Source organism: Nestor notabilis, unplaced genomic scaffold, assembly GCF_000696875.1.
Source record: "Nestor notabilis isolate BGI_N333 unplaced genomic scaffold, ASM69687v1 scaffold27862, whole genome shotgun sequence".
Taxonomy (NCBI): Eukaryota; Metazoa; Chordata; class Aves; order Psittaciformes; family Psittacidae; genus Nestor; species Nestor notabilis.
Window position 1 is genome coordinate 36,676 of NW_009917551.1, and position 27,135 is coordinate 63,810.

At 36.0% G+C, this 27,135-nt stretch overlaps 1 protein-coding gene across 1 annotated transcript in view; it reads left to right on the plus strand.

Annotated features, from left to right (window-relative positions):
• The window catches only part of LOC104401637 (angiopoietin-1-like), a gene marked incomplete at both ends in the record, with an annotated part of 34,123 nt that extends 7,201 nt beyond the window's left edge, over positions 1 to 26,922 (plus strand). The window contains 3 exons of the mRNA XM_010009289.1: positions 3,800 to 4,032; positions 21,653 to 21,780; positions 26,821 to 26,922. Of these exons, the coding sequence (XP_010007591.1) occupies positions 3,800 to 4,032; positions 21,653 to 21,780; positions 26,821 to 26,922 (463 nt within the window). The remainder of the gene's footprint in view (positions 1 to 3,799; positions 4,033 to 21,652; positions 21,781 to 26,820) is intronic.
• Positions 26,923 to 27,135: the final 213 nt, after the last annotated feature.

Genomic DNA, 27,135 nt, shown 5'->3' on the forward strand with positions numbered 1-27,135 from the left:
CCACATGCTTAATTTGTTTCCCCGAAGTGAAAGCTACAATTCTAAAAAAACGCACATTCATGTGTATGTGTATGGGTGCGTGTATACATACACACATAGGTATATATATGATGTTTGTAGTTAATGGTGATTTATTTTTATTGTGAGTATTGTAATGCCTGTGACTACTTCATCTGTCTAGGTCAGTAACTATTTTCAAACATTCAGGACTTTCAAATAGATAGGAAATAAATAGGAATTTCAAATGTGTAGGAAACATAGAGTAAACTTACTGTAAAAAAGAACCAGTCATTATATCATGCCCATAACATTTTACTGGAACATGTCATGAAAGAATGTTATATAACAATTTTAGTCAGCCTACACATATTATTGGATTAATTGGTATAGAGACAGCCTTCTTTTTTGTTTTCTTTAAAATTTTATGGCAGTAATAGTCATTAATGGAAACTAGAAGAAATATTTTCATTTTAACCCTGTCTTCAAAATGCCTCTATAAAAAATTGGGTAAATATCTTTGCCAAGCACTCAGTTATTTCTTCATGGTATATTTCTATTAGAAATTTTTCCAATGTCACAAGCAAAAAATAGCTAACAGAGTTCTCTGGCAACTGTTCAAAAAATATCCTAATATCTTTGTAATTGTTTTCAACCTGTTTCAAGATTTTTTTATGAGGTTTCTAGTGCTTTTTTAATTCAAATGAGCTATAATAAATTTGAATGTTATGACAGAAATTAAAAATTCTGTCCACATTGGAATCAAATCTCATAAGAGCAGCTTTTCTCATGCTGTTCAAAGATTTCTTCCTTTTGGAACAGGCCGATGCAGAAATCCTCTATCTATGTGAAATTTTTGCTTTTCTTCATTTAGAGCTTTGACCAAAGGTTTCTCACTGATTCCTCGTGAAATACAATGAATGTTTTGGATTTCTTCCAGGCATACAGGGAGTGGTCCTATCCTCAGGACTTATTTTTATCTGTTGTAGATTTATGGATATAGAAAGATCATTGCATAAATGCATATGCATTCCTCTAAATAGCTTAGTTTCGCACTTTATAACATGATTTTTAATTCACATAGAAAACTGTAAAGGAACCAAGTGCTATGACACTACCAACTTTCCACCACATGTTGGTGACACAACACTCATAAATGTCACGATATATTATTATTAAAGCTGTAAAACATCTGCTTGCTGTCTGTCTCTGTAGACGGCAAACTGGGAGGTACTAAAGATTGTCAGCTTCTTCCTTTTTCACTTGGCATGTCCAGTATTGCTACAAATAAGACTGTCATCACCATGGGTTCATTTACTATGGTCTTAGGAAGGCCACAGTGGGAAACAAATAATGAACTGCACAAATTGTGGGTATCAAAGGCTCTTTCTTTTACATGAAAACATTCAGATATGGAAATCATTTAGACATGGACGTACAAATAGGATGTTGTAGAATTAGGGAAATGGCCTGTACTATACCAGGGTCTACTACATGAAAGGTAAAGAGACCTTTTTTGCCTTCACTTGGTATTTGACTATAAAGCAATAATCTGGCTTCAAGAATGGCATCTTCTCTTACATTAGCAAAGCATAGCATTTTTGATGGACTGTAAAATGTCAGATTGGGATGTGGTCACACCTAACACCCATTCTATCACAAACTGTGTGCAGGACCTACCTTGTTCCTAATCAAAGTGCATTAATATACAATTTAGGATCTATCAGCAAAGTTAAAATCAAGTCAAAATAGCATTTCAATAATTTCTGTGAAAAAGTAAACAGAACCAGTAAAATTCACATAGAACATTTTATTTTTTTTAACAATATTTTATAACTACAACCAGTCCCATCAGAACGTTTTCAACTGGTTCTAACTAAGCTAATTAGTCTGACCTTCTGTATAAAAAAAGCTCAAAGACTTTCACAGAAATATTCTCGAAAAAAAAAATAAATGTGAGTCTAGAGCTTAAAGGTATCATGTTTAATGTTAGAGTTCAAGTAATGAAAAAAAATCAGCTACAGGTCTCATAAGGTGTTAAAATAATTTATTGTCTTTGACTTCAAAATCCATACTTTGTTTCAGATTGAAACTTTCTGTCATTTCATTCCAGTCCACTGAATCTTGTTATGCTTATGTTGCTAATTAATGAGTCTTTAAGAATGAGATATCATGTTTCTCTTTGCATTTGGGACTGCACAAAAAAAAGGTTTTCCCTCCCTTTCTTCTCTTTTTCCCCTCCTTTATCCAGATTCTGCTGGCTTTCACAGAACCGGGTATGTTGGTATTACAAAGTATATTTTCTTCAGTGCCTTTTTAAGTCCCACATTTATAATGTTTCAGAAAAAAGATTTGCTGCTTGGTTTCTTTTATTAAAAAAAAAAAAAAAAAGTTTTATATTACTCTAGCTTGTACAGCAAATCCAAGGCCTGAATTTAATCTTTGCATTGCTATCATTTGTAACAGCTCATATTAAGGTTCTGTGATATCTAGTATTAAAAACTCCATATGGATTTTATTACATTCTTCAGTTAGGTTAAATGACCTGAAATTATGCAGGCATTTTGCCACTGATCTATTATCCAGAAGTAAAAACAAAAGTGGGGGGAGAGTGCAAATAAATAAATAAAACCAAAGACTGACTTACACAGGAAGCAGTTTGTTGGCAAGTTTGTAACCACCAGTTGGTTTATGGGCATGAGAAACACCTCTTGGTGCATAGTGTAGAATTACTGAATAGAAAGTAGCAAAGAGATTGAATTAGTTTCTTTATCTAATATTAATAAATTATTTCTGCTAAACTCTCACCACAGCATCAAAGCACTGTCCTGAAAAAAATTCTTCTTCACTGTTGACAGATATTAAATATCCTTTCTGTACAGCTCCTCTATTCTTCTAGATATAATCTGATATGCCTTTGATCTTTGTAAATTGTACTCTTCTGACTCAGGACAGAGAGCATACTAGAAAAAGAATATTCATCAGGAGAAAGTGTTTCCACATGTGTGTAAAATTATTTATAAAAGTTGATGTAAGCAGCTTGCATAGTATGACACCCAACAGTTTTGTTTTTGAGGAGCCTTTTGTGGAACAGGAAAAAGTGGGGAGGTGGGGGGAAGGGAGTAAAGAAATATGTATGTGGATACAAGAATGTCATGGTCCTGACCCCAGGACAATGGAAAAGACATTAAACCTATCTTAAAATGCAAGCTTCTGATTTATCTTTTGTGGAAACATTACTATTCATAATGTGAAACAGATACCACTCATTTGTCACACAATTCCTTTCCTAACATTACAGACCACATCAAATGGTACTTTTGTTTTGGGTTCCGTTTCTCTTGATGGTACTCCATAGCTCTTAATGCTTATCTTCCATTCAGTGGCAAAGCCCTTCACAAAGTTTTCCTTAGTTTACCCTTGATTTCTGCCTCTTATTATATCAGCCCACCCATACTACCAATGATGTCCTCTTCAATGCTTTGCTCTTCTCTTTCCTTTGCCTACCTTAGGCTTTTCTGCCTGAATTTGTACATATGAAAGTATTATTGGCCCTATGCTCGTGTACTTGGATGGGTGTAACAACTAGACATGAAACCTCAGAGATCAGTTATATTTGGCTACTTGATAGAGAAAATCTAATTTAGCTCATTAACTCAGTGGGCTGAATTAGTGGATGTGGCATTTTTAGAATAAATGTTTTAATTACTGAACTCTATGGTGAAAAAGAAAAAAGTTTTGTTTTTTGTATTAATAAATATATTGTAATGAAATAATATCTAATTGTTTTATTACATTTTAGTTTACTTGAGCACAGAATTTTAGAAATGGAAGAAAGACATAAAGAGGAGCTGGACACTTTGAAGGAAGAAAAAGAGAACCTACAGAGCTTGGTCACACGACAAAGCTACATAATCCAGGAGCTAGAGAAGCAGTTAAACAAGGCAACAAGCAATAACAGTGTCCTGCAGAAACAGCAGCTTGAACTGATGGATACAGTTCACACTTTGATCACCCTTTGTTCTAAAGAAGGAGGTAAGAAAAAAGCATTATAAAACATTAGAAGTTCTAGCAAATTTCTTCTGAAGTAAGTCCTGAATTTTTGGAAAAGCAAAGCTTAATGAGCTTGTTCCAAGAACAAAAAGACAATTCAATTGAGAACAAAATAGCTGATGAGAACCCACAAATCAAATAAGGTTTGGACAATGCTAAGGCTGGCCCTTGTACTATCAGCAATATTTATCTTTTTTTTTTTTTTTAATTTAACATCTTTGAGTTGTTAAGCCTTGGCCATAGCTGTTGTAGGCCATAATTCCATTGACTTCACATTAGCAATACTGATTTGTTCCTCTGAGCATCTCCTTCTGCTGGGAGTAATCCAACCAACCTTGGATGTTTACAGATGCCTATATCTAATTTACTCTAGACTTCCTTTTACCACCAGTGGAGAGAACATGGTACTAAACAAAGGAAAGTAACCCTGAACTTTATACCTATGTATAGAGGTTATAATGTTGATGAACATGAATGTAGGCACTTATGGTGCTGTGGACATCTGAAAGATTAATCTCTTCACTTGAATGAGATTTTATTTATAACAAGGGATCATTTTTCTTCCTTCTGCCTTGCTGGACTTTGTTTCTCGGTGCATTAAGAACACTACAAACACAAAAGATAAAAATAACATCCTTTGAAAAAGAAGTTAACAAAGATGCTAGTACAATTCTCAACTCTGCCTTTCTTAGTAAACAGTTTTCTTACAGAGACTGAGAAATAAATTCAGGTAGGATAGAAATTTTCAAATGCTAAAAACAATGTAGAATGTCTCTGGAAAGAAATTCCTTTCTTCAGAACTGGTCAAGGGAAATGGATGAATGGAGGCCACTGTAAAGGATGGAAATGGGACACTGGAAAGAACAAATCAGTAACCACAAAAACAAGGCAAAGTCATACAGAAGAGAGGGAAGAAGAAATGTAAGGGAGACTATGAGAGAAAAAGCATATGTTAAAAATAACTAAAAGGGGATTAACATCTGTGCCTGGTATAGCATGCAGAGGGTTAAAAATACTGAGAGAAAGAAAGTTAGGGAAATAAAATAATATCCATCTGGGAAAAAGTCATCAAAACCCTTCTGAGAAAGGAACCTAGAGAGAAACTGTAGATGTGTGATTTGTGCTAGTCGTTCAGTGAGTGTGGAAGCGTGGATGAAAGAGGTGTATGCAAGGTTAAGCACCAGCAGTGCGAAAAGCCCAATGTATTTGCTTATTGTAATTCTAGAGCTCTAAGTGCCATAAATTATCTAAAAAAGAAAAAAGAAAAAAAAACCCCACCAATAAAAAACCCCAAAACAAAACAAAACCCAAACAAAGTCCTCAAACAACAACCCTGTCCCCCCAGTCAAAACCTCGTCACCTGTGTCGTTATTCAATACTCTGTTTAAAAGGCAGAAGACGTATTAGATCATTCAAGCTATTCAGCTCAAGGCAGTGTGGGTTTGCTCTATACTATATATTCCCATGCAACTTGTGTGGCTTAAATCTAAACTTCTCCAGTGACAAGGATTATATCTCTTTCTTTGGAACTGTTGCAAGCTTGGGCCTGTGTTAATAGAACACTTTCTTTTAAAAAACATTTTTCTCCCATCATGTTCATTCTAAATGTTCCCTTCTGCTTATTCTGTTATAGTTGCCCAGCATTTTGAATTAAATAACATCCTTCATAGTAGGCTGTTCTCATATCAATAGAGAAACATTGTGATGCAATGCAAATCCTTTATTATGTTTTACAGTCTTTTGGCAAAGAAACCTGGCAAAGCTGTGTTCAGAGTGTTCTAATAGAGCTCAGGAGTACTTTAAAATTAATATCAAAATGAAAGATATATTATTCTCATACAGAGAAACACTGCAAGTTCTTTTTAAGGTTAGAAAGATTTTATGGCAGTTTTGAATTTGAGTCAAAGAAAAAAAATGAAACAAACTAACATTTTTCCTAAACTTCGTATCCTCAGCTGCTTCTTTTAAAAGCTTCAAGTGAGGATACAGAAGTAGATGTCTCAAATTGGGCTCCTGGGTATGAATTCAGGTACCTGAAAACCAGAATTTTCAGCAAAATTTTACTGAGGAACCATGGAAGCAAGAGAAGATGTTCAGCAAAATCAAACGCCTAAATATAATTTTAGTAGTCTAACTCAAACTCTTTACTTTGGACCACATTACCTTTTGTGTATTATCATGTTCAGAGTTTTCCTTGGGTATTTTTATTTGAAGAGAAATAATTGCAGAAACGTTTCCACTTATTTTCTGTGAAAAAGGAGCCAGACAGCTTATGTTAAAATAATAATATTATCCTGGAGCACAAGACGACTCCAATGAAGGCACAATATTAAAGCATCTGGTTGTACCAAAAATTAATCAGCTTCAGTCTGTGCAAATATATGCTGAAGATGTAAAAGTATGCATGCTGGGAAGTACCTTGGAACTACTTTACATTTGCCCAAAAACATTAATTTTAGATAGTCTTACACAAGTCTTTATGTGTGGACTAATGTTCCAAACATAAAATATGCTGTGAGAACTGGTATTTATTGGGAGATAGAGAATAACAAAATGTGATACATAAATCAGTGAGACTCCTTCTGCCTCATACTTTGGTAAATCTCAGACATCTACTTTCATAAAGGATGTAGCAGAAATAGAAATGATCCAGAAAAGGACAATGGAAATAATTAGAGACCTTGAATAATTTCCATATGACGAGAGAGAGTTGTAATATACAGGATTACTAGCTGGGAAAGAAGGTATGCAGGATGCTGCCATGGAAGCATGCAAAATAACTAATGGCAGGGAGAAAAGGAACAGTCTAACACTGAGATGTATTTTGCATTGATAAAAGATAGTGTTTGATTAAGTAAAGGTTGCTAGATATCATTGGGTGTGATAAAGATTTTTGAATTATTAGAAATCTGAAGAGCTAGCAAAGGATAGGTCCCCTAAAAATGTCAGACTTTTAACTAGGGCCATTCATCTTCGAAAGGAAGCATAATCTAAGCAGGGCATCAAGTCTAGAAAGCTAGATTGTTAAAGATGAGTAAATTCCTAAGGGTAAACACAAGAGTTGAGAGGAATTGCAAAGTACGTCTAAATCCTGTGGTATTTTGAGAATGGTTTTAAGTACCTTGTTGGATTTTCAACTATAAATTAAAAATTTATTTCTGCAACATAATTTTCATGCTCGGGGGTGGAATATTATTACAGTCTTCCAATACTTGAAGGGGAACTACAAGATATCTGGAGAAAAACCTTTTACAAGGGCATGTAGTGACAGGACAAGGGGGAATGGCTTTAAGCTTACAGAGGGGAGATTTGAATTAGATATTAAGAAACAATTCTTCACTATGAGGGTGCTGAGGCACTGGGACAGGTTGCTCAGAAAAGTTGTGGCTGCCCCATCTCTGGCAGTGTTCAAGGCCAGGTTGAACGGGGCTTTGAGCAACCTGGTCTAGTGGAAGGTGTCCCTGCTAATGACAGGTGAGAATGGAACTAGATGATCTTTAAGGTCCTTTCCAACCCAAACCATTCTATGATTCTATGATATATTAAAACTTATTACCTATATCAAGAAATCTAAAAAAACCTCCCCAAGAGAAGAGGCAGGAAATTATGTTGCATAAGTCATAAATTCAGGATTTTCCAATTTTTGAAGCAGAAATTACTATTTTTTAACTTATTTTTTATAAAATAATAATAATACAGCTAACCAGCTTCATTTTACACCAACCTGGTTGTAACTATTGCTTTTTGATTACAGAACATGAGATAAATTTCCTCCAGTAATGACTTAATTGTATCAGAAGATATATTTTTAGATTAATTTAGATAATTTGGGAAACTTTGAGAAGTTTGCCTGTTAACAGCCTGTGAATAATATATCTGAACAGTGCAGAAGCACTGGACTAAACAGAAAATGCTTTTGTTTAGTTTTACACTCTGAGAAGCTTAGTTAACATAGTTCCCAGCACTGGATGACAACCCTAAGAAATCTTTTTCAGGACTTCTACCATGGCTAGATAAACTTTCGGAGAATTTCTGAAGGATATAAAGGCAAATGAAGAAGAGAGAAAAAAAAGTAGAAGCCACACAAAGGATATTTTTCTAAAATATAGGTGGACCTAAATATAAAATCCAGATCCCACTTTTGGTGTCAGTTTTGGTGCAGACCAGCATTGGGATGGGGGCCACCTGTAAAAGTTGGAATTGTTTGTAAGTTTGGTTTCCAAAATACCACCCACCTCTATCCCAGTGTGAGTGATTCTAGGATTTCAGTTGCTCGTAATCCTTAAAATAGACACTTCAATTGGTCAGAAAACCTACAAAGAGTCCAGCACATGCAGGACACCATGGGGACTCACATTTTGGCCTGTGTCTATGGTTTAATAGATCTGTCACAATGTCTTATGTATTTTTTAGGCAGCAAAGTGGCTGCCAAAAAATTTCTACAATATAATTTCTAAAAAAGCAGCACTTTCAGACACTAGCTTTCCAAATGAAATGACTGTTCAGTATGGTGAAAATGTAAAGTTGTTTTGTAAAGATTAAGTAAACTCCAAATTCAAATGTATAGAAATGCCTGAAAGTTTTACTTTTCTCCAACAAAAGATGGAGAAATAGAAACATTGAGGTGAAGGCTTAATTAATCACCAAAGAGGTATTACATGACTATCTCCATGACTAGAAGTCCTTCACTTGTAGCACAACAACTTGTAGTTGGATACAGATCACATCAGTCTTTGCAAAGGTCATCAAAGATTTTGTAAATACTGTTTTCTTTAAACTGTTCATTCTTCATACTTTGTGTATTATTTTTCTAATGACGGATAAGACATTTTAGCACATTGCTGCCTGTCATTGTCAAACAATAAATCTGTAACACAGTAAATAGTTTAGTGACAGACTTTCAAAGTTTCCACATTAGAAAAATTACTTATGAAAAGGATATGTACAGCTAAGTAAAATGTCACAAACATCACTTAAAACCCTCAAACCAATGAACCAAACAAAAAAAAACCCAAAACAAAACAAACGAAAAAACCAAAACAACACAACCCCCCCAAGCAAGGTACTACAAATTATGTTAAGCAGCAGATAATATTATAATGAACAAAGTGCATACAAGTTCAAACAAAGTAATTCAGAAATTGTATCAGTCCAATGCGAAATTATGTTTCAAGCCCAATGTCACAAAAGGTGCCAATTGAAAAGTCACATATATTTTCAAATACATTATCTTTTTATTCCAGTATAAGACAATATATCTAGAGTGTATACTGTGTTGAGATTGACTTGTGTAAGTTTGGATAGCTGCTCAAGTACTCCTACCTACAGGATAGGGGGATGTAAAAATTAAATGGGAAAGTATATTTAACCATAAACTTTTCCTTTTCCTGTTACATATGTTGTCTGTCAGACTGCACAATAATATACCTTGTTAAAATGTTTTTGTTAAATTTATATACTTCAGAGGACTAATGGATCAGTAGAGAAAGTTTTGTCAGTAATGTCTGGTTTTGTGACCTGCTAGTAAGAGAGAAATGAAGTATTAGCTTCCTCTTGAATGCTGACAACAAGCTAAACTTAATTCTCAAAATAATACACATGTATGCCAGGAATTTACCTCCCCAGAAGTACCTATTGAGTTAATGAAATAAATAGCATGGTTAGTGGGTCTGGCACTTCTAAAGAGGTACAAATCTCCTGTTTTATGGGTAGTTTTCATATTTTAGAAAATAATGTGGGAAAAAAAAATGGACAAAACTTTGAGTGGAATTCATGTTTTAAAAAGGTGCAGAAATTAATGTATTCAAAACATTGAACAGTAAGTAGTCTGTTCCACTGCTTTAGACCACAGTTGTTATGATGTCAAAATTTATGCTGAAGTGAAGATCATGAGAATAGAACGAGAACTTCAAAGAAATGACCTGGAGGTTATAGGCACAGGGGAAACTCCACTGGCATAAGCAGAATTACCCCAGCAGTGATCCTGGCCTGCTTCATTAGAAAGACTTCAAAGACACCTTACATAATACAAGCTAGTATTTAAAAAAAAAAAAAATATCCCAGTGGGAATCCCAGGATAGATCAAGAGATTCAGGTGTTCTGAAAGATAATTTTAAATCTTACTATTTGGACTGAGATCAGCAAGAGAAGTTTTATATATTATATTGATTCAACCATATACTGCAATACAGTAATGAGGAAATTTAAATCTAATAGATTTTAGATAGCAGTGTGGAAGAATGAGGTTGTGTAATACAGTTCTTGGTCACTTTTCTTCTGTGCACAGAAAGAGTAGTATTGGTACTCATCTGAGATACATTTTGAGGTGACAGTATATTTTGTCTGGTATAATTTCCCTAACAATATCTTTTCATTCCTAAAGCACTTGCCTCCTCTTTGTACCTCATCCTTGACATATTGCTAAGGTTTATTTCAACATGATGAGACATAACTACTAAGGAGGAAACCTATAATCTGACATATCAGTCACTTGATTATTTTACTTCTGAAGCAAACAAAATTGGATTTTTGCTAGATGCATAGAAGTTTCTGACCAACTTTGTCTGCAAGCTGTAGGTCTCAGGTGGATCGAGGGTGCTTGAAACATGGTTACAAGAAAAAAATGCATGAATGAGGCAACAGACATTTTACTCTGTCATGAAGTCCTACTATGACCCCCAGAGATATCAAAGCTAACAGCTTCAGCTAAGCTTTACAATATGTGTGTTCAAGAATACAGAAAACATCCACTTTCTCAGCTTTTCTCTAGTTCCTCCTGCTTTAGAGATTTTATGAGCAAGCTGTTTCACTTTTTTTAGGACAACAATAACAGAAAAACCCTCAGTTTAAAAAAAGGTCAGAAGATCACTGTCAGAAAATGTCCACCCACAATTCGTAAAGCTCACTGTTATAAAGTTGCCTTTCACATTTTAATCTGCCTTTATTTATATTTTGAAAGTTGGGGAAAAAATTAATCTTAATCTTGTATTTAGTGTCATGGAAGAGAAGAGGGGTCCCCTTACCCTTACTGTAGCTGAAAGTAATTGAGCACATGGACTCACTGAGGTGGAAAGTGAGTGCTAGAGGGCTTCAGTCAGAGGCCAGGTTCTCTTTGTACAGTTGTGTAGAAGTTCCATTAAGCATGCACGTCAACATCAACTTTATTTTTCTTGTTTTATTCTTTTCAGATGCTATAAATATCCTGTTTCCCTTGGGGACTTTCTGTATTGATATGCATCTTCAGAGATGCCCAGAAAGCTCACATAAGATCTTTTGGGGATCAGCCTTATTTGACCCACCTAAAATTTACAGTATAGATGTAAAGTCCTAGTCTGGACTTCTTTAGAGTCAACAAAGGCACTTTTCTAAAGTGTGTTATCTTAGGATGAGGTGAATTGCATCTGCAAATGCCTTTTTTCTCCATATTATCTGTTAAAGGGTGATATTAGTTATTAGATATTAGTGATATACTATTTATTTGATCAGTTTCTACATTGACACAGATTAATTTTATATTCTTGCAGGTCTTTTTAAATAACTAATTAATGAATGAAAAATACTAATTCCAAGTCATCATGATTTCTATCTAAAAATATTTTCATACCTTGCTCAGGCAAGAATACCTTAATTTACAAGTTATGCTCTGTAATAAAATGCTGCAAATTGTATTAAGTAGGATCAAGACAGGCTGTAGTTAAATAGAGATTCTGTACTGAAATAAGTCAATTTTAATGTTCAGCATCTGAAATTTATGTCAGTGGAAAAATATTTAAATTATTAAAAACAGAATTGGTGATTCCCGTATTTTATCCTTATTAACTTGCTGATAATCACAGCAGGAGCTTAATATTTGTTAGTGATGAAAAATGAATATTTTAAGTGCATATATTTACATTTAAGTTCTTGATTGTTAATACTAAAATCAATTACCCACCCTCATTCCTACAGCATATGTCAGTGCCAAATCCCTCTTCACTCTGCTTTCTGGAAAATGGTATTATTCAGTCACACTAAAGATACTCAGGGAATATCAGTGTATATAAACCAACTAACAACACTGTCGGTGTCACCCAAATGACTTGTTAGTGAAAAATTTCTTTGTATGCATACCATTCTTCAGCTGGAAACACTAAATGCACATTAGGGTGCCTGTGTGGAGAGATATAAATCAATTAAAGGAATATGGACACTAGAAATATTGAACAAAGCCAGTGGCTTAATCTCTCTTGTAGCAGTTTGTTAAAGACTTCTTTAGTTCTCATCTCATTGAATGGCTGGTTATTCAAAATTGCTGTCTCAAGCAGAAACTCTTAAGGAACTATATTGCAGCTGGATAATTAAGTATTTTTATCTCTTTGTAAATGGGCCATAAGGCATTCTATTTTAGCTCACTAATGAGGACCACTTTATGGTATTCCTAAGTGATGTCTTTCAAATGCACAGTGAATTGAAGTATTATTGTTGTTGCCAGTCACTAAGGCTGGATTTATCAGAAAAAAACCTTGATAACTGTTGATAATTTATTGGGTAGTAAATAATTATGCCCTGGAGAGGATGAAAGCTCACTACGTTAACGTTTTCCAAGACCGAGTCAATTCCTGCAGCACTACAGGAGGGAAATTCTGCTTTAAATGATTTATTTGATAAGTAGTTAGACAGCTTGAGTGCTTTTGCTGTGCGATTGTTTGCCTTTCTTACTTCAGACTCTTAGAGGGTGTGTGGGAGGGAAGAGTAATATTCCGTTAGCTGCTAAAACATTTTTTTCAATGTTGATGTGAGGCATTTAATTGGCTACACCTTTTTTTCCTCCTTCCCACCTTAAAATTATGGATCTGAAGTTCCATATGTAATGAACCGTGGTGTTCCTAATGAATCTGAGACTGGACTAGTTCCTAGGCTGGTAGAATCATCGTAGCCTTAGTAACTGCATTTCAGTATGTCTGGGTAGTTATGCGGGATTGCACATCCCTTTGGGCCTCTCACGTGCACTCAGTGATATGCACATAGCAATGAATGGCAGGAGGTTGCTGGCAAAGGGGCTGTTTTTGCTTTTGCTCCCTGGAAACAATATCCTTGCCCTTCTCCATCCAGTCTAGTGACTGTAGGGTCACAGGATGAATCCAATCATTGAGCTGCTCCAGTGGAATAATAAACCTGTGTAACAAACGAAGAAACAAACAGCAACAAGACAACAAAGAAAGGAAACAAAACCTCCAAGCCTGCCCCCTCCCCCACCTTATTCCTCCCTTCCCTGGACTCAAAACACTTTCTGCCACACCTCTTATTAGTAGACTCATCCTGTGGCTATGAGGCAGTCTACAACCAACAGAAATGGGAAGAACAGCACTGCTGCTTTAAGTGACACTCTGCCATTGCACTGGGTTTTGGGTTATGTCTAAGTGCTCCCTTAGACAGTAAAAATGTGTGTGCATATAAGGATACACCTATTTACTTGTGCTGTCATACACTCTGAACACTTAAACGAAGGCTGTCATTTTCCCTTCTAGTAATTCAGCAGGTAAGTGAGCATGAGGAAGGAATTTTAGAGTTCTATTTTTTCCACCTTCTAAAATACCCATGTAAGTTCAAGCTAAGCTCCCAAGGAAATCCTGAATGAAAGATGCAGGAGGTGATACTTGCCCATTAGTGGTCAAAATGAAAATAGTTTTTTGTAAATTATTACAAAGAAACAGAATGGAAATCAGAAAAAAAATATACCACAGTATAACTCACGATGTGCTCAAATACTGTGTAAATTATTGGAGCACACATCAAAATAAAAAACAAACAACCCTCAAAACAAAATAAAAAACCAAAAAAACAAAAGGAAGAAACTACACAGATGATCGAATATGTGAAGTAGCATTCATTAAGCACGTCTGTGATACTTCAGGCAGTGTAAAAGGTAATAAAAGGAGAATGCAGCAGAAATTGTAGGATGCTTGTAGAGCATAGATGCAGAATTATTGACACTTTCAGCTAAGAATGAAGGTTCACCAGCTGAAATATACTTGTTAAAAGTTTAACAATGGGAGACTGTCCTTCACACAGTATGCGTAGAGAGTTCCTTGGTATGGGACACAATGATTAAAATTCATGTGGCTTCAAAAAAGCAACTGGAGAAATTCATAGAAGAATTTTTTTTCAGAGGCTATTAAATATACAGATATTATATCTGGCAGAGGAAGCGCCTATGCTGTAAATTCCTGGATATGCTTGCTTGCTCTTACGTTGTTCTCCAGTCATCTGCCTTGGACATCTGTTCCTACTGAAGACTCCTTTTTGGGCCAGGTGTTAGCCCAGATCTTGCAAAACCTTAGGTTCCTCCTGGAGTGGGAAAGGCCTAAAGGCAAAAGAAAATAGGGAGAAAATAGGTAACTGTGAGGGCACAAGCAAAGAAGAAAACAGAAGAGCAGAGAAGATTAAAAGATCAAGTCTGGTGAGGAAGTCCCATGACTCCTAAGGCCTCTGATGCTGGAAATGAGACATTGGAGAGTCTGAAGTAGCACCATAACCTGGAATAGCCATTCTCATAAATTTACTGGGGATTAATGGGAGCCTTGACAATATACTTTTATAATTAGAATCCTCAAATTTACAATCTATGTACTTGATTATGGAACAATAGTTCCCAGAATAAAAATATTTTATTTCAGTATGTCAAAATAAACTTTTATTTTTGTTTTTTTTTTCATTTTGCCTTTGGCCAGCTCTTTTTTGTCAGAATCAGAGCAATCTCAAAAAGAAATATTACTTTTAAAATTATGTTGGTGAATGTATATTTTTCTGGAAGGAAAATATATGTCCAAACTCCAGTCATAAACTTTCCCTAACCCCTTGATAAACAAATGTGAGTACACAAGCATGCACAAGCAACGACTTATCTTAGAAGACTGCTGGACTCCAAGGCACCCACCTCTCTCCACCCCTTTTTTTACACTGACATTCAGACTTCTTGTAGATAAAAATAAAACACAGTATTAATACAGGAGGAGACAAAGCAGACAGAAAGTTTTGAATCATGTGTTGGTAGTTTGTCTTTATAATAATTTAGAATTGGATACTAAGTACATGTAAGTTCACATTTAAAACTTCTACTTAACTAGCTAGATGCATAAAAAGTTCCTAATGTTTTACCAGTAACAATTAATATTCAATATTTTTTAATTTCATACGTCTCAATAGATTATAATTTTCTGATTCTTTTTCACATTGGCTGTATTGTGTGATGGTAGTGGCTTTAATAATCCAGAAATACTTTTTGGAGAGTGAAAACACATAGTATGTATTAGGTACCGGAAAAAAACAGAATCCAGAAAATGCACTTTTCATGTCCTTTTTGACAGGGACACAAATGTGCTCTTGCATTGGTATCATTTTACTCTGTAGGCAGCACTATGGTTATCTGGAAACCATATCTGACTTGAAGTCAGCCTCCAGGTTTGTACCATTCCCTGTGGTTTGTGTAACATTTGCAGCACAACGGTGTTGTCACGGGGTTGTCTTGTTGCACAGAATAGTTGGATGTCACTGACAGCTATTAGGTTGCAGTTTAATGTTTGTTCTCAAGTAAAGGATGGTATATGCAAGACTAGGCCACTGAAACAACAGATTATACCTCTGGCCATAAGTCAGCAAAACCTGAGTGGCTGTAACTCTTTGCTTATTTTTCCTTCTCAAAGCAAAAATAATCTTCACCCTTTCTCTGTCAGATCTGTTCTTGGTTCCTGCTGCTAAGACTGGGAACATATATAGAAGTGTGGGCCATGTTCCAGGCCTCTTCACTGGGAATATTTGACTGACATCCTTTTGATAACATTAGTAAACTGTTCTTCACTTGATTCTTTGTGAGCCAAGCTATATTTGTCATCATAACCGGAACTGTGGTGGTGCACAGCAGCTGCACCCAAATGGCTGGGAAAGAGGTCAGAGATAGTGTCTCCTGTAGAAATGTAGGATTCCTCACAATGCATCTGGAACCCTGACAAGATCAAGGCAAAATTTATTTGCAGTCTGGATTTAGATAGAAAGTGCCATTTGGTGGTCCTCGAATGACCCTGTCCTGGAATGCTACAGCTGTAGGTAAAACCCATCCACTTACAACCTTCTCGTTTCTGATTTTTTGAAGTTGCTCATCTGGGGACAGAAATTTTCACCTCAGATGCTTTTGGCAGAACAGCTAAAATTTAGGTCAATTATATTTGTCAATATGGAGACAGACTTTTCCTTTCTGGCTTCAAAACCATGAAGATATTTTTATAAGTGTCTTTTGGTATGTATAGTGATTATTAATTCCTATAAGAAAATCATAATGATGTAAATAAAACATTAAAACAAAAAAAACATAATAATTCCCTAAGACGCTACAGAAATCTCTGCATATCTGTCCAAATAACTCACTATCATGAAAACAAAACACCCAACAGCTGCCTTTTATTTGCTGGCAATATCGCTGAAGGACATGAGACTCTTGTGATTAACTCAGCCTCAACTGATTTCACAAATATGACAGTACAGATCTTAAACAATTTAGTAAATATGAATGTGATTTTATTGATTCAGTCAACATAATGAACTTCAGTTTAACATTCTTTCTTTCTTACAAACTGCACTATTCCTTCACCCAGTATTTGATGGGGACTTGAAAAGCAATGAAATAACCAACTTCATTTTCTCAAAAGTAATCAGAAAGTCTCAATTTAAAAATCAAGTTTATTATTTTTAAGTATTTTTTTCTAGTAAAGATGAGATTAGATAATTTTCATACAACTAGGAGAAAAACAGATATTGTATGTTTTACATTTCATATTACAAAGGGCAGAAGTCTAGATTACTAAATAGAATCATAGAATCATAGAATAGCTAGGGTTGGAAAGGACCTTAAGATCACCTAGTTCCAACCCCTCTGCCATGAGCAGGAACACCACACACTAAACTATGTCGCCCAGGGCTCTGTCCAGCCTGGCCTTGAACACCTCCAGGGTTGGAGCATTCACAACTTCCTTGGGCAACCCATTCCAATGCCTAACCACCCTCACTGTGAAGAACTTCTTCCTTCTATCCAACCTAAAGTTCCCCTGTTTAAGTTTAAAGCCATTACCCCTTGTCCTACCACTAGAGTCCCTAATGAAGAGTCCCTCCCCAGCATCCTTGTAGGCCCCTTCAGATATTGGAAGGCTGCTATAAGGTCTCCACGCAGCCTTCTCTTTCCAGGCTGAACAGCCCCAACTTTCTTAGTAACCAGTTTGTATTTCTTTAGACCCAGGCAGGAAAGCAGATATCCTCCATTTGTGGTAGCTCTTAGGAACTACTAAGCTCATTTACTATTGACTTATTTTCATAACTGATAGCAGAAAAATAGTCTTACCATACGCAAAGGTATACACAATTAACAATCAGTTAAGGGATTTCCCTGGTTGTTCTTTTGGGAAAAAGCCCTACATAGAATCATAGAATAGTTAGGTTTGGAAAGGACCTTAAGATCATCTAGTTCCAACTCCCCTGCCATTGGCATTAAACCATGTCATCCAAGGCTCTGTCCAACATGGGCTTGAACACTACAATGGATGGAACATTCACAGTTTCCTTGGGCAACGCATTCCAGTGCCTCACCACCCTCACTGTAAAGAACTTCGTCTTTATATCTAATCTAAACTTCCCTTTTTTAAGTTTGAACATGTTAACCCTTGTCCTATCACTACAGTCCCTAATGAAGAGTCCCTCCCCGGCATCCTTATAGGCCTCCTTCAGATACTGAAAGGCTGCTATGAGGTCTCCACGCAGCCTTCTCTTTTCCAGGCTGAAAAATCTTTGAACTCTCTTATTTGCAAGTGACAGTAACCCTTTCTAAGAAATCTGAAGAGGCTACAACCTCAGATTCCCACACTGGCTTTGTGCTGAAGGTTAATACCCTGTTAGTATGAGTAGCAGAACAGCTGGGCAGACTTGTATAGGGCATTGAGGAAAAGAAACAGCTGAAAGACTGATAACTGAAAGAAATAATTCATAAAGTAGCGAAACACAGGTATCATAGCCCAAGGGGAAAGTTATTGGGCTAAAAATTAACTAGAAAACTTTTGGAAGGTCAGTGAAAGAGCTTAATTTTTTTTCTTGTTAATTCTCCTGTTCAGAAAAGCAGGATTTTCCACACAGGCATGATTGCTTCAAAGGAGCATGACTTCACCACCAGTTTATTCATCCAGAAAAGCAATTGAAAATACCTCCAGGGGTCCAAATTTTGGCTAAGTATGAGGTTTAAAAAACGATAATTTTTTTTTCTTGACATGGACTTATTTTTTTCTTCATGTACATAAAATTTTGGCATAAGCATTGTATTTGAAAACAGCATAACTAACATTAGAAATCTGTGTAAAGTCAGTTAAGATCTTGAAGCTGAACAAAGAAATGTAATGGCTACATATTTTGTTTTAGAACTGCTTTTTTAAGCCTTGTTATTTTATTTTATTTTTTTTTTAATTTACACACCTACCGTATGTGAGCCAAAGCATCATTCAGGAACTTCACTTAATGTATAAAGGATTCAAGGTCTATGTAATGTTATAGAAAAAACAGTCTGGAACTATAGTAGGCAGAGGTGGTTTGGAAATTGTATGGAATATTAAGTTATAAAAACAATACGAAACCTTAGAAAAAACATATTTTGCCCTAAAAGAACATTACCAGTAACATTCCTGAGTATTAATTTTCTGATACCTTTGGGTTGTTCTTGCAAGGTACGGTCTGATGTATTAAGAAAAACTAAACTTTCTACTGGTTATGCTTAATATACCACGCTGCAACCTGTACTAGTTCAGCTCCTTCATAAGGAGCTGAGCTTTTCTTCCAGCTGGGAGCACCAGCTCCCAAGAGAGGGATGAGAGCCACCCAAGGAAATCTGTCTTCTCTTGGCTGCAGGGGTTCACTGAATAAAACCCACTGCTGTGAAAGAAGGGTATTGGTTGCTTAGTCTGTAGCAAACTTACACATCTGCTGTCTGTGATCTCAGGTATTTCAGCTGTCCGATACTGAGTGGAAGGCTGGAAGGAACGACGCATATCTATGAGCATCCATCTGTCCTTGTCACATTCATCTCATAGCAACAGCAGTTTAATTGTGGTTTTTTTCTGGTCTTTAAACATGAGAAAAAAAATATTTTTAAGTATGCTTCCTAGAGATCCATCCCGTTAGACAAATTATTTTCAAATCTAATTCTAATGACTCTGAAATTAAAATCTTATCTTGCTTAAAATTTAAATAGTATGAACTTTAGAATATAGACATTCTTTCTTTTTTTTTTTGTCTAACTTTCAGTTAAAAAGGAACCAAATTCAAATTTCCTTGATTGACTGTTAAGTAGTTATTTCCAAGTGGTTTTCAATGTGTGTGTAGCAGTTAAATAGAGGTAAGATAATCTCTCTACATATAGATATTAAATAATAAGTACTTTAAGACTCAAGGAAATGAACATTCTGCCTTTGCACAACTAAATATATATTTTTAGACAGGAGATACTGATGTCTGCAGTTGAAACAACAGCATTAGAGAAATTCTGGCCAGGAAGAATGGATCTAATATATAGCCCCCTGAAATCAATAAGAAGCTTTGCTTTAACTCCTCTAGGCTTTGGCTCCAGCCCCAAGTAATTATTCAAGTTGGACTCTGGCCACTGATATTAACACCATCTGCTTACAGAAAAGTACTATGAAGTCTTTAATTAACACAAATCCTGAAGGCCTCAGTTCTGTCTTATCCATAAAATGGCACCTTTGTGAGTGTACTGTTAATGGGTATTTACTTTGCTGAGGACCTCATTCCCTGCCACCTCATGGAAAGAGCGTCATCTACCGCATTGCTAGCACTACCTTTTCCAAAGATGTCCAATTTTCAGAGCCATGGATTTTCCAATTGAAGTTTGTATGCAAATATGTCAACCAGGTTTGATTTTTATTTATGGTGTTGGATAAAAATAATAATATGCAGGAAATACATGGAAAGGAAAGTGTAAAGGGTTGTTTTGTTTTGTTTTGTTTTTTTAGTTAAAATCAGATTTTAAAAGAACAAAATAAAACACATAAGAGGGAAAAAAGAATATTATATCTCTAAAATTCCAACCTAGAGACCAGGTTAGTCTTACAGTTCAGAATTTGTTTTCTCACTATTTTTCTGTTTTCACCTTTTTACAAAATCATCAAGGTAAAACTATTAACCTTCATTTTCCTCAGTTTCCCCATCTGTGAAATGGTATTAATGCCAGTTGATCTGCCAGTTGGCAGAAATTTGCCACCCTAAAATACTGCTTTGCCATGTTCAAAGGGGAGATAACATATTAATCTGCAAAACCTTGGCATTATTGCATACAATCTTATGGCCCAGATAGTCCCACATGTTATGCAAGGCTGTTGGTTTTTTGCACACCATTGTCATTAAGCACAAGATTTGCGTCACAGGCTACTTCATTGAAAGTGGGTAAGTCATAGTCCCTTTTGTACCTATAACTCACACTTTCAAGCCAAAAATGAGAAAGATGTGTCTGTCACCAGACGATGAGTGTGTCTGGAGAACTTTAATAATTGTTTCCTTATTGTAGGGATTAATGAAGTGCTGGCCAGGGCCCTGCACAGCACTTAAGGACATGTTTAACTTTAAGAATCTGAGTAGACTGATGGATTTCCATGGGAATACTGATGTGCTTAAAGTATGTGTTGTTGGAATGAAGTCATATCCTTCAGTACCGTGTGGGGTCACACTACTTTTGCTTGTGAAAGTGAAGGAACGTATTCAGATGTTACTCCTTCTACAGGGAATCTCTTGGTTCTTCAAGACTGAGATCCTCAAACATCTTACCTTCCTGATTTCTCAACCCAGCTTCATACATGTGGTCTTTCTGCAATATACAGTATCAAGGTCTTCACTGGTGTTCTAACATTAATTGTTTTCCTGTTCTGGGCCAAAACCAAATTAAATAAGTTATGGCTCTAAACAGCTGACTTCAGTAGCCCTGATTTTTCTTCTTTTTTCCACTGATTGTATCTAGGAACTTTTATGAATATAGATGTGAAAATAATTAAATAATTTTCTGAAAAAGAAATAAATAAAACAAGCAAACAGGTCTCTTGCTCCAAGTCTGTAGGCTGCTCAAAAGGCAGTACCTCATGAAGGAGGGCACAAGCTCTCTCTTTCCATGGTTCTACATTGCTGCCTTAGGTGAGCATCTATGTCAGATAGCAAAACCGAAAAAATTTTCCACCTCCATGTGCCATCTCTGGGGCATTCTTTGGCAACCTCCCAGGTACAGCTTGAGTCAGAGGCACAGACCTTTGCACACAGAAGGAATGTGCTTTGTTCACCTCTCTATGTAGGCAGGATGCTCTGCTTATCTATTTACATCATGACTTAATTTCTGCTGGTGACTACTGTGCCATCTGCCTGCAAGTTTTGTACCAGTTCTTTAATAAAATTTACCAAACGCACTCTGTAACGACTACAGTACAGTTGTTAGTGTGTATGTTTAAAAGGAATACAGTGTGCAAAAGTGGACTTCCTTGATACAGAAATGCTTAAGATTGTTATTGTAACTTATTACGTGTTTTTTTTTGTTTTGCAGTTTTACTAAAAAATGCAAAAAAGGAAGAAGAAAAGCCCTTCAGAGACTGTGCAGATGTATACCAATCTGGTTTCAACAAAAGTGGGGTCTACACTATTTACATTAACAATGTGTCAGATCCTAAAAAGGTAAATACTTGGTTTATTTTCTTAGTTGTTAATACAATGTTGCTTGTCCTTAAAGGAGCATTTGGAGCCTTTATTGAAGTTCTCATTCTGCAAAATATTTTACTGGTATAAATAACCTGGGCTATATTTGATCTTGAAAAAAATACGTTAGAGTGAAGAAAATGATAAACTGTTATTCTAGACATTCTCCTTTCTTACTGACAGAGAATCCTTCCTAAGTTCCAACATACAGTCAGTAACTGACTCACTTCCTCCCACTTGGCAGGTTCACTTGAATCAGACTATGGCTGCAAATAAATCTACAATAAAGTTTAGAAGAGAATTATAAAGTGCTATAATGAGAAAAATGATGTGAGGGATTATCTGGTAGCACAGGGAAGGAAATAACAGAATGAACAGTTTTTAAAGATAAAGATTTTAAAAAATGCTGTTTCTCTTGTAGGGAGCAGGGGAGAGTGGTTTTGGCTGTAAAGAACACAACATGCTGAATATTAGCACTGTTTGAAATGATGAAGCATGTATAATCCTGTCATTCTCAAAAAAACAAACAAAAAAATCTGGGTGGGTTTTTTGATAAAAATGAAACATCACCCTGTAAATGAGACTGCTTTTTTGGAAGGCTTTGGTTGTCAAGGTACCTGAAGCTAAGAACATGAGAAAGTAGCCTAAGCCTAACTTGTACGTGGAGGAATGCTGGCAGTTCTTCTAATGGGGCACAATTAGGACCAGCCCTCCAAAATGACAAGAGCTGATTATCTGGGAGAAGAAAATATAGTGGTATCCAGAAAGTGGGCTGAACAGGAGAAAGGTAACCACATCTATGTGGTGATTTTATTCTTACTGAATAAAAGGTGATACTGCAAACATAAAAAGACAATAACAAATATTACCAATGTTATTGTCTGTAGTCATTTTATGATGATACTAAAACATGTGAAACTTATTTCTAAACTAAATTTGGTTTTACTAGAGGCCTTTGGAAGCCTATAAATGTCAAGTGTTATAGTTTACTAAGGAATTAGTGTTCATTATGAGTAGAATTGGGATGGGAGAGTGCTATGGGCAAAGATCAACATAGCTCTGGTAAATGTGAATGGAAGAATAATTGACAAGACATAAAATACAGACACTTATTTAAGCATTACGGAACAGGACAAGAACAATAAAAGCAGTTCTGTAGAATCTGTTCCATTCAAAACAGAGATGAAACTTCCAAGCCCAAATTGCCTCTGCAAGCTGGCAGTGGTTTTTCTTAGCTTTATTAAACTCATAAACCGTTCCCAAATGCTGGGTTGCAATGAAAAACAATGGCTATCTGAACTCACTGTGGCACTGATGCTTCTGGTATATTTACCTTAACCCACTTCACCAGTAATGTAAGGACTGTGACATTATGGAAGCCACCCTGTGTTTCTGCTCTATCCCTGTTTGCAGACACTGTTATCAAATAATACAGGCAGCACAACTCAGCTGATACCATTGCCTTATTTTTTCCTGGAGGCTTCCTGTTTCAGCAAGAAAATGTGGTAGAGAGTGTGTGTGTGTTGAGGGCATTTCTGCCCCTGTTTCTTTCTTGCACCAGTGATAACACAGCAAGAGCTGATCCCAGTCGTGTTCATGTTAGCCAAGTGAGGAATGTGATTGCTTTAACAGATGGGTTTTTAGACATTAAGGTCATATTAACAGTCTGCAAGTTAGTGTTGTGCAGAGATAGCTGAACCAACTTCTGCTGAGGTAGCTTCAAAATCATATGAATGCAGCACTGTGTCAGGACTAATTAGCCCAGAGGTAGCACCATGCTGACACATTGATCTGAGACCCAAGCTAATATCCTGATAGGTACTTCATGCAGACACACCAGCTTGTTTAAAGCCATCTTAGTTATCATCTGGATTACCATAATGCATTGCACAATCCAGACGCCTAACATATTGTTATCTTCTGTAAAACAACCACTGGCAACTGTCTCATTTATAGTAACTTTATACTTCAGGTCACAAAAATATACCTTTCATTTTACATTTCCTGAGAGTTAGTTACTAGAATGCCGACATCCAACAGAAAATATCTCTTTGTCATATATACATACGTTGCTGTCAGTTCTGGATTTTTTTTTTTTTTCTGATTTTACCTTCATATATTCGTAGAAAATTATCCTCTGTGATTCCAGCTCCATACCATTTATATACCTCATTTTAGATTATGCATACAAATTTAGATTGCATTTTTTCTTTCATGTTCCTAGCTTTGGCAGTTCATTAGTTTAGTTTATTAGTCTTCCAGCCCTGCATCAAAAATTAGTGATTCATTTGTGCTTAAAAGGATCTTAATAATATTCCATATTTTGAGATGGGAAGAGAAAAATATAGGCTTATTAAGCTAATTAATTGGCTTACTTTGATGTATGCGTGTGCAATGTCTGATGGTGTTGGCAAATAATTGTCCCTATGCCATAGTGGGAACAAAGACAAGAAGAGTCCTCTCAGTCCCCTGCAGACCCAGTTTCAGCTACCAGGCTGAAATGAGCAGAGGAGCAGTGGGAGAGAGGTTTTTTGGAGCTGAAGGTACAGTGTCACCTTCAGGATCTAAAGCAGGGCAGTGGGTCTGGTCTGAGCACACATATCTTCCTTGGATCTTTCCTCCATATCTTTCCTTGGATCAATGTATTTAACTCTCCTACTGTCTCCTCTAATGCCCTGACAAGCATGACTTCTAAAAACTTCTGGGTGTACTGCACTGAAAATGTAACATTATGATTGCTGTCAGGATCTATATATCTGGGTTTTTTGGGCTCTGCAAAAGCAATTCCATCGTTGCCATGCATGCAGCTTCACTCCTTCTCTACTTCCTGCCTGTGGACATCCTACCAAATTGTTGTTGATGGTCTCTCTGAGTATATCTTCCAGAGTTTTAACCCATTAAATGTGTGCTAGTCTCATATACTGTGGAAACTGTCATCCTGACATGGTTAACTTCAGACTTCTGCATAGCAGAGACACATTCCCTGAATGCCAAATGGCTGGTCTTGAGCTTGTTTCTCCATACCAAAAATGTAAACTTGTGATAAATCTAAAACATGTATAAATAATCCCATACTTGCCTTTTAGGAGCTCAAGTATTTTTCCGCTTGCGTTTAAGGAAGGGCAAGAGTGCAATGCTTTAGGTGCTCTTTAAATCTATATCAGGTTATTTTATTGACGATAAACTCAGAATCTAGAGACGAATAAAAATTCAGTCATTTTTCTTCATCCTTTTCTTTTCTGGTAGAGGGTAAAATATCAGAACATATTAAAAGGTGTTTAATGGCTGAGTGCCCTGACCTTGTCTGGGACAGAAGCCAGTCCAGGACATTTGCTGGCTAGAACTACCCACAGTGATCATCTATAATCAGCTTGGCACTCTTGTTAATATGGCAGGTGTTTGCGTCTACCACCGTGGAAAGTGCCAGACCACACAGTGATGGCTTGTGAATAATACACTGGTGATAAATCTTTCTTTCATTGTGCAGTTTTCTCTTTAAATTTGCTATAATATTCAGAAAACAACAAAGTCTTTTTATAGGTATTTTATTATATTTTAGTATGAAAACCCCATCATTTGTTTGTGCATGTCTTTAAAATGACTAGTCTTAATACAATTGAGGATTTAATGCTTTAAAAATTGGCAGTGGAGTCATGGGAGCTTGAAACGACTTATAAGGAAAGTAAATCCATCATTTAGAAATTCTCACTGTAAATCAGACTAAAGAAATTAAATCCTGTAGATAAATGTTTTGACTCACAGTGTCTTTCCTGAAGGAGGAATAGGGCCAAAATGTTTGTCTAGCAAATTGTGGGTTTTCTTGTGGTTACCCTTGATCAAGTTCACATGTTTGCACTGTTCGGTATTCTGTTTCCTTCCTATACCTACATGGGAACTTCACTCAGCATGCCTGCAGCAAATTAAAACAAAAGCACTTGCGCAGGATTAATATGTCAATGGTTATGAGTAGGAAAGATTTGGAATTGCTTTGCCTGAGGGTAGAATATGGTTCTTAGTCAACTGAGGGATGAATTTTTATTTAACTGAATAGAAACTTTCAATTTGGCAAAGCAACTTAAAGCTTTCAATTACCGAGCAGTGCTGAATGGATTGACTCTTAATGTGAATGCCAAAAGCTAAGCTGGTGGGTGATAACTCTTCACCCTTCTTACATATTGCTGTCTTACTTACAAAGAGGGATATAACATTTCAACAGCACAGGCAAATGAAATTTAGGATAGTTGCAGTGCCAATATGGCACTGATGAGTGCATGGGAATGAAAATCAGGAAAAATTGCTTGAACAACTAACACTGAGAAATAGATCTTAAAATCAGGTGTCATACAAAAATAGGAACAAAAATGAATGCTACCACTTGCCATATTCCAAGAAAAGTGAATTGATAAGCAATATTTTGACTTATTTATAATTTATTCTCTATATTTTTGAAAGGATGACATAAGTAGAATGAAAATGAATCAAAATTAAATATCCATTTTGATTATCGTTATAATACAAAGCAAAACAAAATAATATCATCTGTGGTATATTTTGGACTTCCTGAATGTGTATTTTCTGTAAGAATTCCCAAAGATTCTTTCTTAGACAGAACAACACTCTATTAAATAGAAAACATTATTATCACTGAAACAGTTTGTTAAGAGGAAGGGAGCAGTTTCAGGGGTACTACAGAGAAAATAGACAAGGAGCATGAAGGGAATGTGAAGAGGAAAGCTGAGGATGCAGAGGGGGATGATGGGGAGATGTTCTCGAGTAATGTGCTGAAAGTAAACATTGGGAGAATTACACTGAACACAAGGAGAGCTCTGGTTGTAACCTAGTGATTGAAGATACCATCAAGAGCATAGGACATGAATCCACAGGAAAACAGGCTTCCTTAGTTCTGTTAATCACAAATAATTCCTCCTCCTCCCCCCTCCTCTGCCCAAGATGAGAGAATTCCCATGCAGGTTCTGGGGTTTTTTAATTTTTTTTTATTTTATTTTAATTACTGCATAGGTCTTTTGCAATATGGAAATTGCTGGAGGAGGGTGGACAGTTATACAGCACCGAGAAGATGGGAGCCTGGATTTTCAAAAAAGCTGGAAAGAATACAAAATGGTAAGGTGAAGAATGTGGAATAGTTGAACAGTTCATAGAAGTGTTATATTTCAAATAGTACTTCCTGTTATCTTAAAAAGATAGTTCTGTCTACAGTGATGTGGTGTGGTCCTGCAGTCTTTTATGAGCTACCTTTTGTCATGTCTGTTACTTTTGAAAATCATATTCTTTTTACTCAATTAGTTGAGTATTATTTCCCATGACTTAGGGTTT